General features: G+C 46.0%; 1 protein-coding gene across 1 annotated transcript in view; it reads right to left on the bottom strand.

Annotated features, from left to right (window-relative positions):
- Positions 1-8713: 8713 nt before the first annotated feature.
- LOC144693541 (1-phosphatidylinositol 4,5-bisphosphate phosphodiesterase beta-2-like) overlaps positions 8714-19519 on the bottom strand; it is a 151285-nt gene continuing 140479 nt past the window's right edge. Inside the window, exons 28-31 of the mRNA XM_078563385.1 lie at positions 18233-18328; positions 13090-13147; positions 12281-12367; positions 8714-8956 (exon numbers count right to left, since the gene is read on the bottom strand). Coding sequence (XP_078419511.1) covers positions 8714-8956; positions 12281-12367; positions 13090-13147; positions 18233-18328 — 484 coding nt within the window. The remainder of the gene's footprint in view (positions 8957-12280; positions 12368-13089; positions 13148-18232; positions 18329-19519) is intronic.

Below are 19519 nucleotides of genomic sequence, written 5' to 3'. Positions count from 1 at the left end.
GCATTCAGAGTCTTCCTGCTCAGATCTCACTTGTAATTAATGAGGGTCGCTTTGCTTCACTAACAGGTTTCATCTCAGCAATCTTAGCCTTGGACCAGTCAGCATTTTTCCGTACTTGCTTCCCATATGTTGAGAGTACGGTATTTTAGATGGTGTCTGGAAGTATGTTCCATTTCGTTTCTGCACTCTGCTTGAGAATGCTGGAGAGCGCCTGTTCAATCAAATAGAGGAGCTGTTGGTTTTTATTTGGGTAGGCAGTATGGCTGACGTTGATACCAGGATGGCATTTCGACTTTGAATGAAAAAGCCTCATGGATTGCATCCTAAACCTGACGCACACCAGGGAGTGATTTGTATCACAGTCAGCGCAGTGATAGCAGCATATGTTGCGATTGCTGTTCTGAGAGTCATGTCTGGTGATGATCAGGTCCAGCTGGTGCCAATACCCTGATCTTGGATGTCTCCAGTTCACCTTGCAGCATGGTTTGTTCTCAAAGAAGGAACTAATAACAGCAAAACTTAGACAGGTAGGTGAACTGGGCCGACATATGGCAGATGAAATTTAATGCCGAGAAGTGTGAAATTATACATTTTAGTAGGAGGAATGAGGAGAGGCAGTATAAAACAAATAGTACCATTTTAAAGGGGTTGCAGGACCAGCACACAAATCACAGAATCTCACAGTGCAGAAGAGGCCCTTCGGCCCATCGAGTCTGCACTGACACATGAGAAACACCTGACCTACCTACCTAATCCCATTTACCAGCACTTGGCCCATAGCCTTGAATGTTATGACGTGCCAAGTGCTCATCCAGGTACTTTTTAATATGTACAAATATGTACACAAAACTTTGAAGCTGGCAGGAAAAGTTGAGAAGTCTGTTTAAAAAAGCATATATGATCCTTGGCATTATTAATACAATACAAAAGCAAGGAAGTTAAGCTAAACCTTTATAAAACACTGGTTAGCCCTCAACTGTGTTCAGTTCTGGGCACCACACTTGAGCAAGTCTTTGGAGAGGATGCAAAGAAGATTCTCTAGAATGGTACCAGGGATAAGACACTTCAATAATGCGGAGAGAGTTTAAAGGGGAGATTTGATAGTGCTGTTCAAAATCATGAGCTGGCTTGATAGAGTAAGTAAGGAGACTCTTTCCAGACAGAATGATTGGTAACCAGAGGACATAGATTTAAGGTGATTGATAAAAGAACCAGGAGTGACATGAGGAGACATTTTTTTTCCTGAATGAGTTGTTCTGATCTGGGATGCACTGCCTAAAAGAGCAGTGGAAGATGTTTCAATAGTAACTTTCAAAAGAGAATTGGATGGACACTTGAAGAGAAAAAAAAATACATGGCCAGGATTTTACTTATGGTGGGCGGGAGTGGACGCGGAACCTATCGCCGCCTGCAATCGGCTCCACGCCACCATTTTACGCGGGCAGGGCAATTAAGGCCCGCCCAGTGTGAATCGCGGCTCCCGAGATCAGCGGGAGGGGCAGGCAGCAGCAGGAGGCTAATGACCGCCGGGTTCAATGGTGACCCGGCGGCCTATTCAAAAACGGTGCAGACAGCCTTCCAAAGGCTGCCACTGATGTCGGACAGGAGGATATTGGATAGCGTTCTCGGAGACCAGGCCAGGCGGGAGGGCAGGTCAGTGGGGCAGGTGGCCCTGAGGTTTTCGGATGAGTGCCTCACTGCCCTCCTTGAGGAGGTGGCAGCATGCCGTGAGATCCTTGTGCCAAGGGACAGGAGGAGAAGGCCCCCCTCCATAACAAAATGTGCCTGGGAGGAGATGGCAGAAAGGGTCAGCTCCCACGATGTGGTGAGACTCACCTGGGCACAGTACCATAAGTGGTTTAATGACCTCTTGCGATCGGGAAGGGTGAGTACCGTGTTGGCATAGGTCACTTATCACAGTGGTTAGGTTGGCCCCCCCCAACTCAGAATTTTGTTTCTGCATTCATTCGTTCACGAGATGTTGCCTTTGCTGGGTGGACCAGCATTTATTGCCCGTTCCTAGTTGCCCCTGAGAGGGTGGTGCTGAGCTACCTTCTGCATCCGCTGCATATGGTGCGGGAACACCCACAGTAGTGTTTGGGGGAGAGCTCCAGGATTTTGACCTATAGACAGTGGTGGAGCCCCAAAACATTTCAAAGTCAAGATGCTGAGTGACTTGGAGGGGAACTTCGAGTGGCGGTGTATCTATCTATCTGCTGTCCTTGTCCTTCTAGGTGGTAGTGCTTGTGGGTTTGAGCAAGGTCTTAGAGTGTGAGTGGCAAATGTGAGGTAGCATCTGGGCAAGGGGGGTCAGTCCTGGCTGCTTGGGGTGAGTATATGGTGGCTCCAGGGTCATGAATCAGATAAGCCTTGCAATATTTCACTCAGGTGGGGTTGGCAATGCTGCAATGGCAATGCAGGTACTGGGTGGACTAATCAATGTTCCTCTCTCCTTTCAGTAGAAGACAGCCCACAATAATGCAGAGCGACGGCAGTCTGGCGGAGGGCAGCCCCACCTTCTCACCATCACCAGATACGAGCAGGAGATACTTGAGCTGGAGAGGCGCCATGCGCCCAGGTCTACCGGCCGCGGTGAGGTTGGGGTGCCACTGGGAGATAAGATCGGGCTTCCTGGGGATGCGCTCGGACCTGCAAGCCCTCACATCGGCATTGACCTCAGCTGGTCAGTGTCAGTGTGGAAGATGGATTGGGCACCCAGTATTCCAGCTAGGTCCCCGTCCATCAATGGTGAGCAGGGAGGTCCAAAGCGACCTCACGGCGTCTCAGCGGGCTCCTATCAGGGCGCTCCGGTTGACAGCTGTAGCTCCTCCGCCCCTCTGCCAGTGACATGGCATCTGATGAGGCTGCGGCGACTGGGGAGATACCAGCCGGCCATTGGACGCTCCCAGTTGGGGCCTGCACAGGCTTCACGGGCCAGAAGACACCCGCCTAGATCATCAAGGCCAACAGGACAGCAGAGTGAGCAGGCTGTCTCCAATGCCGGTGCCAGCGAGGGGGGAGCACCTAGACGTAGCACCCACAAACGTAAACGTAAATCACCTTAGGCACACCACGGGCTTATCACTGGTGGTTTTCTTTTGCCCTCCGTTTAAGTTGTTCAACACCTTTTAATGCACTTTGATTTCTGTATGCAAGTTGGCAATCATTAAATGTTTTGGTTCTCAACAAGGCTCTGGGTGCTTCGTTAGTTCTGCAGGTGAAGGGAAACCCATGAGGTTATGAGTGACTTGTTTGTCATTGACCTTTATTGACAAGGCACATAATGTTGCTGATCAGGCAAATGTTGCTCTCAGGTGTTGAGTATGGAGCCTGCAGCCCTGGCATGTGTTGATGGTTCATCTTTGGTACGCTCGCTGAAGGAGCGTTGGATCAAAGCCTCCCTGCCTCCCTAGAGGTTGCCCAGGTTAGCGTCTATCCCTTCAGTGTTCTCCTGTGCATGCTCATCCTCAGACTCACCACTGGACTCATCATCTGCAGCCAGAGCATCTGTGTCTACATCTTCCTCCACTGCTTCCCCCCTTTCCAGCGCCAGATTGCGGGGAGCACAGCATGCAACCACTATCAATGACACACGATCTGGGAGGTATTGGAGTGTGCCCCCGAATGGTCCAGGCATTGGAAGCGCATCATGAGAAGACCGATGGTTCTCTCTACCACAGCCTTTGTGAAGGCGTGGCTCCTATTGTACCACTGCTCGGCCTCTGTTCTTGGATGGCAGAGAGGCGTCATGAGCCACCTTTTAAGGGGATAGCCCTTGTCACCCAGCAGCCGTCCATCTAGCTGGGCAGAAGCACTGAAGAGCCTCGGCACCTGGGAGTGCCTCAGGATGTAGGCGTCATGGGAGCTGCCTAGGTACCTTGCACAGACTTGCAGAATCTGCATCCTATGGTCACACATTATCTGCACGTTCATGGAGTGGAATCACTTCCTGTTGATGAACAGCTCACCTGCTGGTGCCTTGATGGCCATGTGTGCAATTGATTGCACCCTGGACACGGGGGAACCCAATAATCGCTGCAAAGCCTCTGGCTCGCTCTGCCTGGCTAGCCTCGTCCGAGCGGTAGTGAATGAAAGTCAATGCACGGCTGAATAGAGCGTCTGTCACTAGCTTGACACAACTGTGGACAGCTGACTGGGAGACTCCACAAATATCCCCCACTGACCCCTGGAAAGTGCCAGAGGCATAGAAGTTGAGAGCAACCGTGACCTTCAGCGCCACTGGCTTGGGGTGTCCACCCACGCAGTCGGAGCTGATCTCAGCGCCGATCATCTGACAGATGGAGGTCACTGTCTCCCTTGAGAGACGGTGCCTCCTTTGGCACTGCACCTCATATTGAGGTAGCTGCATCGCCGCCTGTAAACCCTGGCAGCAGGATAGTGGCGTCTTCTGTGGCCCCTTCCACCTTGCACTTCCTGTTGGCCCTGCATCCCTTGTGCCTGCGCCTCTCTTCCCAAAGGCGGCTCCCCTGGAGGCTGAATATGGACCCCTGGCCTCCTCCCCCTTCTGGCCCTCCCTCCTCAGAGGAAGTGCCTCCAGTGGAGAGCACAATCTCCATTCCCAGGGTAAGGGAAGGCTGTCTGATGCCTGCAAGCCTCCAAGTGTTATGATTCCTCCAGAGTCCTCAACTGAAACGTGTTCTTTCTGTCAAAGCAGCTCTGAAGAGAATTGAAGTTGCCCGGCTCACACAAGCGAGTAGCAGTAAGTTTAAAAACTAAATTACTAACAACTCACATTAGCGAGCCCACTCACCCCTCTTATCCTGTCCGTGGATCAGGCTTTTAAAAATGTGGCGTACCCACCCGCCCGTTGCGCTCGTGCGACGCACTGAAAATCGCACGGGCTGTGAAAAATCGTTGTCAATTGCTGCCTCAAGTGGCTTAATTGGTCCATTAATTAATGGTGGGCACACTTCGGAACTCATAGCGTGCCCGCCTTCTGAAATGTTGCACTGGCGCACGGTGATGTCGGGACGCAAGCCTGACGCCGTCACACGTCATTTGATGTGTCGGCGTGACGGGCCTGCCCCCGCACTCGGACCTGAAAATTCTGCCCATGGTTATGGGGAAAGTTCCATGGAATGGGATTAATTGCAGAGCTCTCCCAAGGAGCCAAAACCAACATAATGGACTGAATGGTCTCATTCTGTTCTGTATCATTCTATGATTCTAGCTGAGGACTAACCGGTCATTTCTAAAAGTTTATAAAAACGGTGGATCCTTTTGGTCATTGAGATCCTTGACACTGACCATTAGCATCTCTCACTGACCTTCATTTGGGGGTTGGAATGATCATTTTCCAGTAGAAAATCCTCCAGCGGTTGACCCATACCTGATACAAAGAAGGATGTATTTTGTTTTTGGAGGCTAATTATTACAGACCCAGGATATCACTGCAGCAGCTCGAAAGGAAGCATATATTCATCTTCTCTTCCTCACAAGAGTAAACAACTCTTCAGTGTTCAGCTCCATTTACCAGTCCTCTGATAATGAAGCAGCCTATACCAAACTACAGCAGAACCCAGATAACATCCAGGCTTGAGCTGACACACAGCAAGTACATTTGTGTCATATAAGTGCGAAGTAATGACTATCCAATCTACACAAAGTCCAACCATCTCCCACAACCATCAGTAAGCCCTTCACCATCAACATCTTGAGGGTTGCCATTGACCAGAAACTGAACTGGATTGGCCATATTAACACCATGCCTACGAAAGGAGGGCACAGGCTGGTACTGTTATGATGAGTGGCTCACCTCCTGACCCCTCAAAGCTTCACCATCTGTAGAGTTCAAGTCTTTGGTGGAATACTCACCGCTCTCTCTGATGGGTGTGACTACAACAATACCTAAGAACCTCAGCACCATCTACGACAGGGTAATTAACTTGATTGAAGCACTGAACTCATTATCTGTCTCCTCCACTGCCTTTGTAGTTGCTGTACATCTGATTTAATGCAATCCGATTGCATTGCAGCAACTCACCAAGTTTTCTTTCGCAGCACCTCCTGGGCCCATAACCACAAAGGTAGCAATGTTTGGCAGCACCATCTATTGCAACTTCTATTCGAAGTCATATACCATCCTGACTTGGAAATACATCACTGTTCCTTCATCGTCACTGGGCCAATTTCCTGCAAAACTCTACCTAACAGCAATGTTGGAGCACTTTCATAACACGTAATGCAGTGGGTCAAGGAAAAGATGCACCATCACCGTCTCAGTGGTAACTTCTCTTTTATTCATTCATGGGATGTGGGTGTCACTGACTAGGCCAGCATTTATTGCCCATCCCTAATTGCCCTTGAGAAGGTGGTGGTGAGCTGCCTTCTTGAACCATGTGGTATATGTATATCGGCAGTGCTGTTAGGGAGCGAGTTCCAGGACTTTGACCCAGTGACAATGAAGGAACGGTGATATTTTTCCAAGTCAGGATGGAAGGGAAACTTGCAGGTAGTGGTGTCCTTCTAGATGGTAGTGTGGGTTTGGAAGGAACAATGGTGAGTTCCTGCAGTGCATCTTGTAGATGGTACACACTGCTGCCACCTGCTTGTCGGTGGTGGAGGGAGTGAATGTTTGTGGATAGGATGCCAATCAAGCGGGCTACTTTGTCCTGGATGGTGTCAAGCTTCTTGAGTGTTGTGGGAGCTGCACTCACCCAGGCAAGCGGGAAGCAGTCCATCACGCTCCTGACTTGTGCCTTGTAGATGATGGACTTTGGGGAGTCAGGAGGTGAGTTATTTGCTGCAGGATTCCTATCCTCTGACCTGCCCTTGTAGCCACAGTATTTACATGGCTTGTCCAGTTCAGTTTCTGGAGATGTGCATTAAATGGGTCTTGGCAGCGATGGCCACAGACTGAGAGAACATAACAAAAGTTCCTCTGGGGGAAGAAGTATAGTGTCCCTGAGCCTCAGAGTAACACTGGGGGTAAAAGTGTGAGTTGTGTGATATGGGCTGATGGTGAATGGGCAACCTGATTCAATGTCTTCAATGGAAAAGGAAGTGATCTGCAATGTGAGATGAGTTGCCGATTCACTGTACTGGCAAAGACGTATTTCACTCCCACTATCTCTGCTTGTACCTGTTCAATGATGGTCAGAGCAAAGCATCCCCAGGAGATGTCAGATTAGCAATTAGGAACATCCCCTCCCCATGCCCATTGATCGATGCTTGCTGGTGTCACTGACATCTTCGATTCATGTTTGTAATTTGACCCAACCTCCTGCCCATCAACTACTCTGTTAACATTAATAACCCAGAACCAAGACGGTCAGATGGTGCCAGTTAATGTTGAATCCCAAATTTCAGACCATTCAATCTGCTGGCATTGGCTGTGAGCTTGCGCTGCCCCCAGTAGTAGACATCCGTCCATCTCGAGAGACGATGGACTGTGCCCGGGGTGTATGCCTCCCAGCAGACCCATTCAAGACTGCAATGGGTAACCTAATAAATCAGTAGTCTCTCATATCAAAAAAACACACATCTGAAGTAGAGAATGCTCACATTTTTATTGTCAAAAGCATCTGCAGGTGTTATTCACTCAGGCTGTAGTCTAAGTCATTTTAAATGTACTGTAATCATTTTCTACACAACTCGCAACTAATAATTTCCAGAGAACCATGGTAAACTGATTCAGAGAGAAGTACCTACTCAAGATTATTTATAACCAGTGGTGCCACAAAGGCCTTATCCCTACCCCAATTTCTACACATAGTCCAGTGTTTCTAGTACAACAGGCTGGTTTCATAGAGACGGATCATTGCTGCTACAGTGAACACACAATTCCTATCATAATAAATCCTCAATGATACACATTTGCACCCAGGGACACTGCCTGTGGAAAGGTCCACGAGGTCAGTCATCAAGCTGCTGCACCTTAACTTTTACCTCTAATGTCTTGAAAAATTACCATGCGATCCAGATATGCAAAGCAGAAAACCCCTCCAAGTGAATGTTCCAAGAATAGGTGGAAATAGTTTTGCTTTATGGTTAGGATTCAAAGGAAATTGACTGAATCGTGAACCTAAAAAGGACAGCCTGTTACAAACACATTAAAATTTCATTGAACTGCCGAATTTTAGATCACAGAAACAGACATATGGCTCATCACACTGTGCCTACTCTGCAAACGAGCTCTCTCCTTAATTCCATTCTCCTGCTACTGTTATAAAAAGGCAGAGGAAATGTGTCAAAGGAAAGAGATAACAGACATAACTGTCTTATAACTTTCTACATTAATAATTTTATGATCTCTAACATTACCAAGATGTGTGGTGTTACTGTAACATGTCCAGTGTCAATGGGTTAGTGTTAAGGTAAAAGGAGAACAAAATTTCCTGACACACAAGGAGCTGCTGATTGAATGCAAAGCTTTACAAGAGAGACTTCCAACTATGGAAGAAGGAATGTCATGCAAACCACAGATAGACAGGAATATGAAGCACTTTTCTGACAACCCATCCTTAAACGATGCCAATCCCTGACTGGATGTGTGCATGCTAACAAGTGAGACTATGCAAAGTACAATACCAAATCAGCAAGTGAGCATGTGCTGCCTTGCACCAGTGGAAAGTACTGAGTGAAACTGCTGAGCCCATTTTTCTGCCGACCACGACCCAGTGCCAGTTCTGCACACAGGATAGGCCATCTCTGGTGCAGGGTTTACTGGTGTTATTGGCAGCTTATAACTAAGTTATAGCTCAGCGATAAGATCCTCCAGGTTGTCCTTAGCCTCGTTAGTTGCATTGCATGGTGGGTTCTCCGTCATCTCATTAGTGGGAGGCAATTCATTTGCCTTTGATTCTATCACATCTTTCCCTTGATCCTGCAGCTCCAGCGTGAACCTGGTGGCGATGATTGACTTGCTCAGCTCCGCCACCACTTGTGGCAAGTCCCTCATTTTTACCTCATACTCATTCTGGGAGTCCTGCTGGTACTGAATATCATGGAAAACAAGGAAAGGAAAACAGATGAATGGTGGCCCAAACAGGGGTCTTTACCCTAATCCTGTGTGCTGGCTCAGATTTGTTATGGTTTGGGTGAGTGTGTAGTTATGCCTGAGGCCCTCTAGCATTGTCAATGCAAACCTGCTGCGCTTGGATAACAATTTGCTCATTTATGCAGTCCCACAACATGTCTAAGTGTTCCACATACTCTGAATTTGTGTGGAGTGAAGGAAAAGGCTCACAGCACATTTGCAGAAGCAAAGGTATGAGTGACCATAGCAACATAGGAACAGGAGGAGGCCATTCAGCCCCTCGAGCCGGTTCTGCCATTCAATCAGATCATGGCTGATCTGTATATTAACTCTATCCACCCATCTTGGTCCATGAAACAAAATACCCTCACTTAGCAAAAGTCTATCAACTTTAGTTTTGAAATTTTCAATTGACCTCTGCCTCCCCTCCCCCCATGTCTTCAACAGTATTTTGGAGGAGGAGAGTTCTGATTTCTACTATCCTTTGTGTGAAGTAGTATTTCCTGACATGACCCCTGAACGGCCTAGCTCTAATTTTAACTCCTTTTGTCCTGGACTCCCCCACCAGAGGAAATAGTTTTTCTCTATCTACTTCATCAAATCCTTTAATCGTGGGAAACACCTTAAGTAGATCACCCTTTAATTGTCTATACTCAAGGGACCAGTTAAACTGTTGTGGGTGATGTTGCCCTGGATAATTCTCTCTGCTTCAGTACTGAGTGACTGCTGCACTGGTGAAAATGCCTAATTTCAAATGAAACATTAAACCCAGACCCTGTCTGACCTCTCAGATGGACATGGAAGAATCCATAGCACTGTTTCAAAGAGCAACAGAGATCTCCTCAGTGTCCTGGTCAATATCTATCCCTCAGCTGACATCACTAAAACAGATTATTTGGTAATTGCCCCACTGCTGTTTGTGGGAGCTAGCTACGCAAAAAATGGCTGCCATGTTTCCTACATTACAATAGTGACTACATTTCAAAAGTAATTCATTAGCTGTAAAAGCTTTTGGATATCCTCAGGTCATGAAAGTTTTTCTTCCTTCAAATAGATGCACGGATCAGAACCTTGGTTTAACACCTTAAAGATGTCACCTCTGACACTACAGCACTCAGTCAGTACTGCACTGGAGTGTCAGCTAACATTATTGTGTTCAAAGCCTAAATTTTCTGGTCCCGTGGGAATTGTCGCAGGCGGGACAGTAAATTTGATGGAGCATCAAGTGGACCATTGACTTTGGGCAGGAACTTCCGGTCCCATCATGGGCGAGACCAGAAAATCCCATCCCAAGTGCTGGAAGCCACAAGTTTTTGACTCAGAGGAGAGAGCGCTACCAGCAATACACAGAAATTAAACATTTGGTACAGGGTTGAACCAAACCATTTGCTTGGTTTATGGTGTGGCACAGTATTGTCAGTATTACCTGGTATGAACTTCACTGTTATTGCTATATTTAACTGCAGTCTGCAAATTTCTGATATATGTGCTGTGAGACTTCAGCACACATTAGAAAGGGGTAAAAGTTTACAAAGGCTCCTAGAAAAAAAACTAAACCAGCTTCACAATAAAAAGTTCCTGAACGCCAACTCCCCATCCCTAACACAAATTTCACCCCATCCAACTCCCCATCCTTTCAACGCACACTGTATCTCATCCAACTCCCCATCCTTTCAACACAAACTGTACCCCATCCAACTCCCCACACTTACACTGTACCCCATCCGACTCCCCACCCTTTTAACACACACTGTACCCCATCCAACTCCCCACACTTACACACATACACTGTACCCCATCCAACTTCCCACCCATTCACACACAATGTACCCTATCAAACTCCCAACTCCCCAACCTTTTAACACACATACCCGAGCCCCGACAAATTCCCCATACTTACACACACAAAGACACACAAACACATATGGTGCCCTATCAAACTCATTACCCTTACACACATACACACATTCTGTGCCCCATCGAATTCCCTTCCCGCACAGTCATTGTGGAGATGAAGTCCCGCCTTCACGTTGAGGATACCCTCCATCGTGTTGTGTGGCATTACCACCGTGCTAAATGGGATAGATTTCAAACAGATCTGGCAACTCAAGACTGGGCATCCATGAGGTACAGTGGGCCATCAGCAGCAGCAGAATTATACTCAAACACAATCTGTAACCTCATGGCCCAGCATATCCCCCACTCTACAATTACCATCAATTTGGGGGATCAACACTGGTTCAATGAAGGGTGTAGGAGGGCATGCCAGGAGCAGCCCCAGGCATACCTAAAAATGAGGTGTCAACCTGGTAAAGCTATAACACAGGACTATTTGTGTGCCAAACAGCATAAGTAGCAAGTGATAGATTTGATTCGTTGGCTGTGGGATTGCTTAGCTCTGTCTAAGCTCTGCAGTCCTGCCACATCCAGTCATAACTGGTGGTGGACAATTAAACAATTCACTAGAGTAGGAAGCTCCACAAATATCCCCATTCTCAATGGTGGGGGAGACCAGCACATCAGTGCAAAAGATAAGGTGGAAGCATTTGCTACAATCTTCAGCCAGATGTGCTGATGTCCATCTCGGCCTCCTCCGGAGGTCCCCAGCATCACAGGTGCCAGCCTTCAGCCAGTTCGATTCAGTCCATGTGATATCAAGAAACGGCTGAAGGCACTGGATACTGCAAAGGCTATGGGCCATGACAACATTCTGGCAATAGTACTGAAGACATGTGCTTCAGAACTTGCCACACCCCTAGCCAAGCTGTTCCAGTATAGCTACAACACTGGCATCTACCCAGCTATGAAGAAAATTGCCCAGGTGTGTCCTGTACACAAAAAGGACAAATCCAACCCAGCCAATTACCGCCTCATCAATTTACTCTTGACCATCAGTAAGGTAATGGAAGAGCATGCTCCTGTAGCTACGGTATTTATATGGCTAGTCCAGTCCAGTTTCTGGTCAATGGTAACCCCCCCAGGGTGCTGATAGTGGGGGATTCAGTGATGAGAATGCCATTGAATATCAAGGGGTGATGGTTGGATTCTCTCTTGTTGGAAATGTTCATTGCCTGACACTTGTGTGGCGCGAATATTACTTGCCATTTGTCAGCACAAGCCTGGATATTGTCCAGGTCTTGCTGCATTTGGACATGGACTGCTTCAGTTTCTGAGGAGCACCCCATCCAACTCCCCACCATTTCACACACACTGTACCCCACCAGCCACCCACCCTCTCACACACACTGTACCCCATCCAACATCCCAGGGTAGGTCTGTTACCTCTTTTTCCTTTTCCTTAATTTCCTCTAATTTAGCAGAGTGTTGTTCTTCAAGTTTGCTCTCATCATTCGACTGATTCACTAAAGCCTGCAATAATAAGGAAATATAATAAGTGGAGTGGAAGTGTTGTTTGGGGATGTGAGATTGTTGGCTGTGGAGTTGGAATGTTGTTTTGGGGAGTGGAATTGTTATTTGGGAAGTGTGATTGTTGGGGAGCAGGATTGGTGTTTGGGAAGTGGCAATGTTTGGGAATGGGATCGGTGTTTGGGAGTGAGGATGTTGTTTGTTGGAGTGGGAATGTTGTTTAGGAGATTGGGATTGTTTTTTGGGGGGATGGGATCATTGTTTTGAGAGAGTGGGATTATTGTTTTGGGGGTAAGATTCTTATTTCGGGAGCAGGATTGTTGATTGGGGAAGTGGGATTGTTGATTGGGGGAGTGGGAATGTTGTTTGTGGGAGTGAGATTATTGGTTGGGGGAGTGGGATTGTTGGTTGAGGGAGTGAGATTGTTGGTTGGGAGCGTGGGATTGTTGGTTGGTGGGGTGGGATTGTTGGTTGGGAGGGTGGGATTGTTGGTTAGGGGAGTGAGGTTGGTATTTTGGGAGATTGGGATAATTGTTTTTGGAGTCAGTTTCTTATTTGGGGAGTGGGATTCTTACTTGGGAGTGGGATTGTTGTACGGTGCAACTGGCATTGAGTAGCATGATGGGCTCAATGGGCTAAATTGCCTTTCTAGTGCTTTTATTTTCTCCTTTTTGGTTTGTTGATGGTGGAGCAAACTGTAATCCCATCTGAGCAATGCCACATACCAGCTTGAAAAATTTCACTGACATCTGAATATGTTGCTCATTGATCTCCTTCTTGCGCCTGCAAACAAGAAGCAAAGCGTTCTGTGAGCTGAGTGATCTTGGTAATACAACATGTTCAGACCAGATTGGACTGCTTCTCTCTCACAATATGTGCAGTAGCAAAGCAATCCATAGATAAGAGCTACTAAGAACCATCGCTCCTCTCAGTCAATGATCTGAAGCTCACAGTTGAGTAGCTCAAACCCTTCCCTAGCCAGGCCCTTCAATGGGGCAAGAGATTTCTGGCTCAGGGGTCAAGGTCTAATTCAACATTCTTCTCAAAAGCTCCATATCCCTCAGCTGACTCACTCTTTCTCTGTGCAAATCTAGACCCATCACAGCGTTCCAATTCATTCTTACCCAGGGCCAGAAAACTGTTGAATTCCTTACTCCCTTTCTCATGGAGCCCTCAGACTTTGAATCCACAGAGTTTGGCATTGAGTCTTGCTACTTCCTCATTGGCCTTATCTCCTTGATTACTCTCCTCACATAAGAACATAACAAATAGGAGCAGGCATAGGCCATCAAGCCTGTTCCACCAATCAGTATGATCATGGCTGATCTTTGGCTTCAATTTCACTTTCCCACCTGTTTCCCATATCCTTTAACTCCCTAGAGACCAAAAATCTGTCTATCCTAACCTTAGATATATTCAACAACAGAGCATCCAAAACCCTCTGGAGTAGAAAATTCCAAAGATTCATAACCCTCTGAATGAAGACATTTGTCCTCATCCCAGACCTAAATGATTGGGCCCCTTACCCTGAGATTGTGCCCCCAGGTTCACAGTTCCCTAGCCAGGGGAAACAATCTGTGTCTACCCTGTCAAAAGACCCATCAGAATCTTATATATTTCAATGAGATCACCTCTCATTCTTCTAAACTCCAGAGAATATAAACCCAATTTACTCAGCCTCTCATCAAGAATGGTCCTGTCATCCCAAGAACCAATTTAGTAAATCTTCACTGTACCATCTCCAATGAAAGTATGTCCTTCCTTAAATATGGAGACCAAAACTGCTCACATTATTCCAGATGTGGTCCCACCAAAACCATGTACGACTATTGCAAAACATCTTTATCCTTTTACTCCAATCCCTTTGCAATAAAGACCCAGATACCTTTGCATTTCATCATTCCCCATGATAATTTATCCTGTCTCTGCCTCTAAGGGACCAATGTTTATTTTAGCTACTAGAATCCCAAGATTCTGAAAAGGTCCCAGTAGATTGGAAGACCACAAATATAATAGCTCTATTCAAGAAAGGGGGGAGACAAAAAGCAGGAACTAAAGACCAGTTAGCCTAACATCTGTCATTGGGAAAATGCTGGAATCCATTATTAAGGAAGTACTAGCAGAACATTTAGAAAATCAGAATAGAAAAGCAGAATATTATTTAAATAGAGAGAGGCTGCAGAACAGGGTGCCCTTGAATATGAATTCCAAATAGTTAACATGGAGATACAGCAAGTAATTAGGAAGGCAAATAAAATGTTAGCCTTTATTGCAAGAAGAATGGAGCATAAAAGAACGCTTGTCACAACTGTATAGGACATTGGTGAGACCATAACTAGTGTACTGTGTACAGTTTTGGTCATCTTATTTAAGGGGTGATACGTTTGCATTGGGGGCAGTTCCAAGAAGGTTCACTATGTTGATTCCTAGGATGAAGGATTGTATTATGAGGAAAGGTTGAGCAGGTTGGGCCTATACTCATTGGAGTTTAGAAGAATGAGAGATGATCTTATTCAAACATTTAAGATTCTGTTGGGGGCAATGCTGGTGGAGGGACTTAACACGGTGGATGCTGAGAGGATGTTTCCCTGCTTGGACAAATCTAGAACTAGGGAGCACAGTTTCACAATAAAGGATCTCTCATTTAAGACAGAGATGAGGAGAAATTTCTTCTCTTAGAGGGTCTTTAATGTTTGGAATTCTCTACCCCAGAGAGCAGTGGGGGCTGGATCTTTGCATAAATTCAAGGCTGAGTTAGATAGATTTTTGATTTACAAGGGAGTCAAATGTTATCAGGCAGGAAAGTGGAGTTAAAGTCACAATCAGAGCAGCCATGATCTTATTTAATGGTGCAAAAGGCTTGAGAGGTCAAATGGCCTACTGCTCCTATTTCTTACGTTCTATTCTCCTTTTTACATACTTGTAAAAGCTCTAACAATTTATTTTCATATTCCTGGCTAGTTTACTCTCAAACACTACTTTTTCCCTTTTTGCCAATGGTTTGGTAGCCCTTTGCTGGTTTCCAAAATACTCCCTTTCCTCAGACTGACTAGTATTCTTTGCAACATTATAAGCTTCTTCTTTTTATCTAATACTACCCTTAATTCCTGAGTGAGCCACGGATGGGTCTTTCTTGCTAAGTTTTTGTTTTTCAATGGAATGTATTTTTGTTGAACATTTTGAATTGTTTCTTTAAATGTTCATTTATCTCCATATCTTTTAGTCTATTTACCCAATCAGCCTTAGCCAGTTTTCCCCTCATACCTATGTAATTGGCTTTGTTTAAGTTTCAGATTCTTGTTTGTGATTGGAGTATGTTGCTTTCAATCTTAACATGAAATTCAATTGTATTATGATTAGTGTTTCCCAGCGAATCCTTTTCTATGAGATTACTAATTAACCCTGCCTCATTGCAGAACACTTGATCTAAAAAAGCTTTATCCATAGTTGGTTCCACAATGTATGGTTTCAAGAAACTTCACAAAAGCATTCTACAAACTCATATTCCAGACCACGTTTGTCAATTTGACTTGTTCAGTCCATATGAAGATTAAAGACCCCATGATTATTACATTGCCTTTAGTACAAGATCCAATGATTTCTTGTTTAAGCTCTATCCACTGTTACAGGGCCTATAAACTACTCCCATTAGTGTTTTCTGACCCTTGCTATTCCTAATCTCCACCCATACTGATTCAACATACTGATCTTCTGAAGCAAGACCCTTTCTCACTAAAGTCCTTATGTCATCCTTTATTATTCGGGCTACCACTCCTCTTTTTCCATTCTGTCTGTCTTTTTGAAATATTGTGTACCCTGGAATATTTATTTCCCAACCTTGGTCACTTGTAATCATGTCTCTGTAATGGCGATTAGATCTAAACCATTTGTCTCTATTTGTGCCACAAGTTCATCTATCTTATTGGGGATGCTTTGCACGTTCAGATAAAGAGCTTTTAGTTTTTTTACTACTATTCCCTACATGGACCTTATACTCGCTGATGTGCTATCACTGGCAAACACTCTGCCCCTTCCTGTGCCACTGTGCTGTCTTTACTCACATCGCTACACTATTCTACTGTCTCAACCTATCTTTTTCGATTTCTAAATCTCTGTACACCCGAACCAACCCCCATGCCAACCCCACCACCCCCGCCGATAATTTAAAGCCCTACCCATCGCCTTAGCTATACAATTCACAATGACACTGGCCTCAGCCTGGTTTAAGTAGTGCCCATCCCAGCCGAACAGCTCCCTCCTTCCTGAGTAATGGTGCCAGTGTCCCATGAAAAACCCCTTCTTTGCACACCACTCTTTGAGTCATATGTTTAATTCTCTAATCTGCTTGACTCTATGCCAATTAGCGCATAGCTCAGTTAACGATCCAAAGATGATTACCTTTGAGGCTTTGCATTTTAATTTGGACCCTAACTCCTCAAACTCTCTCAGCAGACCTATGTTGTTGGTTCTTTTGTGGACTCACAATAACTGGACTCTCCAATTCCAAGTTCATCTCCAGCTATGAGGAGATTTCCTTAACGCTGACACCAGGTAGGCAACACAACCTTCAAGCTCCAGGCCGCAGAGAACAGTATTTATTCACATGACTATACTGTCCCCTGTCACATTCCTTTCCAATCCACCCGTTTGAATGGCACCCTGCACCATGGTGCCATGGTCAGTTAGCTCATCCACCCTGCAGTCCTTATTTTCATCACACAGGTACCAAGTACCTTGGACCTATTGGTTAAAGTCAAGCACTGTGGCCCTTCCATCACTACATGCTGGGTCAACAACCTGCCTGACTCATAGTCACACCCTCCTGTCCCTGACCATTGGCCAACTCTAAAGTTCTACTAAACCAAAGAGGTGTGACTGCCTCCAGGAACATAGTGTCCAAGTAACTCTTCTCCCACCTGATGCCCTGCAATATTTGCAACTCAGACTCCAGCTCAGCAATTCTGAAGTTACTCAAGCTGCAGGCACTTACTACAGGTATGGTTGTCCAGGATTGCAACACATTCCACAGATTCCTACATGTTTCAGTCATGGCTCTGCCATTCAAGTTGATCTTCAATCTCAACTCCATCTTCCTGCACTATCCCCAAATTCCTTAATTCCCATAATACCCAAAAACCTATCAACCTCTGCCATGAATGTATTCAACAACTGATCATTCACAGCTCTCTGCAGTAGAGATTCATAACTCCTTGAATTAAGAAATTTATCCTGATCTCAGTCCTAAATGGACTTATTCTGGGACTTTGCCTCCTATTTCTTTTTCCTAAGCCAGGGGAAACATCTCTCCCAGCATCTACCCTCACTACAGAGGTTGGACCAAAGTTTACAGTGGGCCAGCCATCTGGCATGAACCTCACTCAGCTGGTGGGAGGCATTAAAAAGAAGGTTTATTGACAATAAATTTGTTGAACTTCTATGAGCCCTCCCTCATCCCAATAACTTAATCTCATCTCTCCCTGCTGTGACCAGTGCTGACACAGCCACAAATGGATCTAATCACTTGTGTGTTTTTTTGTGATTTCTCAGGGTACCCAAACAACTGATGTTCTAAAACCAAGGTGTGAGGTCCCGCTAAGTTCAGTTCACTTGCAGTCAGGCCCTGGGAGATAAACCCCTAGCACCTCATGGCAGCAGCTATGTCGAGTAATGGTGGACACTGGTTGGGCTGGACCTTTTGGGCTGGATGACCCCTAAAGCCAGAATGTTGCACCACTATCAGGACGAGTGGTTAGCAGATCAGATTTAGCACACTGTCACCTAGCGATTAAGACGGTAGTTCTCAGTCCAGGCTGCTTTATCATTAAAAGGTTGTTCCTAACAAAGCAGGGGCAGGTGCTGATCACTCACCTCTCTTGGGTACACTTTTCCGTTGTGGTTTTCAGCATGGTCTCAATCTTCTCCTGTCGCTTCAGCTCAATCTTTTTCTTCACTTCTTTCATCTCACTGAAATAAATATTGATTTGGAGTGAACGACTGAGTCCTGACTGCAGGGATCTCTTAGGTGTCGTAGTCTGAACAATTAACCGTACACACGTGGACTAACATTCAACACTAGCACTTAACTCACTTCGAAAAGGTGATAAAAGATCCTATTACCAACATTGAAGCACTTGTAGTGCAAAAAGGGTTGATTTATAAATTATTATCAGTGAATAGGAGTGCTGAAGATGAGTCATTTCTTTTCCAGGTGGGGCTTCATTTTCCACTGGGGAGGCGATGGTGTAATGGTACTGTCGCTGGACTAGTAATCCAGAGACCCAGGGTAATGCTCTGGGGACCTGGGTTTGAATCACACCAGGGCAGGATATTCAATAAAAATCTGGAATTAAAAAGTTTAATGATGACCATGAAACCATTGTCGATTGTTGTAAAAACCCATCTGGTGCACTAATCCCCTTTAGGGGAGGAAATCTGCCATCCTTACCTGGTCTGGCCTACATGTGACTCCAGACCAACAGCAATGTGGTTGACTCTTAAATGGCCTAGCAAGCCACTCAGTTATATAAAACCACTACAAAAACTCAAAAAAGGAATTAAACCAGGCGGACCAACCGGCATCGATCCAGGCACCGGAAATGATAATGGCAAACTCAGCCCTGTCGACCCTGCAAAGTCCTCCTTACTAACATCTGGGTGCTAGTGCCGAAACTGGGAGAGCTGTCTCACAGACTAGTCAAGCAATAGCTTGACATAGTCATCCTCACGGAATCATATCTTACAGATAACGTCCTGTTCCACCGACAGCACAGGTGGTGGCACAGTGATATCCAGTTGCTCTGGGAGTCCTCAATATCAACTCCAGACCCGATGAAGTCTCATGGCATCAGGTCAAACATGGGCAAGGAAACCTCCTGCTGATTACCACGTACCGCCCTCCCTGAGCTGACGAATCAGTGCTCCTCCATGTTGAACGCCACTTGGAGGAAGCACTGAGGGTGGCATGGGCGCAGAATGTACTCTGTGTGGGGGACTTCAATGTTCATCACCAAGAGTGGCTCGGTAGCACCGCTGCTGACCAAGTTGGCCGAGTCCTAAAGGACATTGCTGCTAGACTGGGTCTGCGGCAGGTGGTGAGGGAACCAACAAGAGGGAAAAATATACTTCACCTCATCCTCACCAGCCTGTCTGCCGTAG

Source organism: Cetorhinus maximus, chromosome 18, assembly GCF_964194155.1.
Source record: "Cetorhinus maximus chromosome 18, sCetMax3.hap1.1, whole genome shotgun sequence".
Lineage (NCBI taxonomy): Eukaryota > Metazoa > Chordata > Chondrichthyes > Lamniformes > Cetorhinidae > Cetorhinus > Cetorhinus maximus.
Note: the sequence above shows the minus strand (reverse complement) of the source record. Positions and strands in the feature narration are given on the sequence as shown.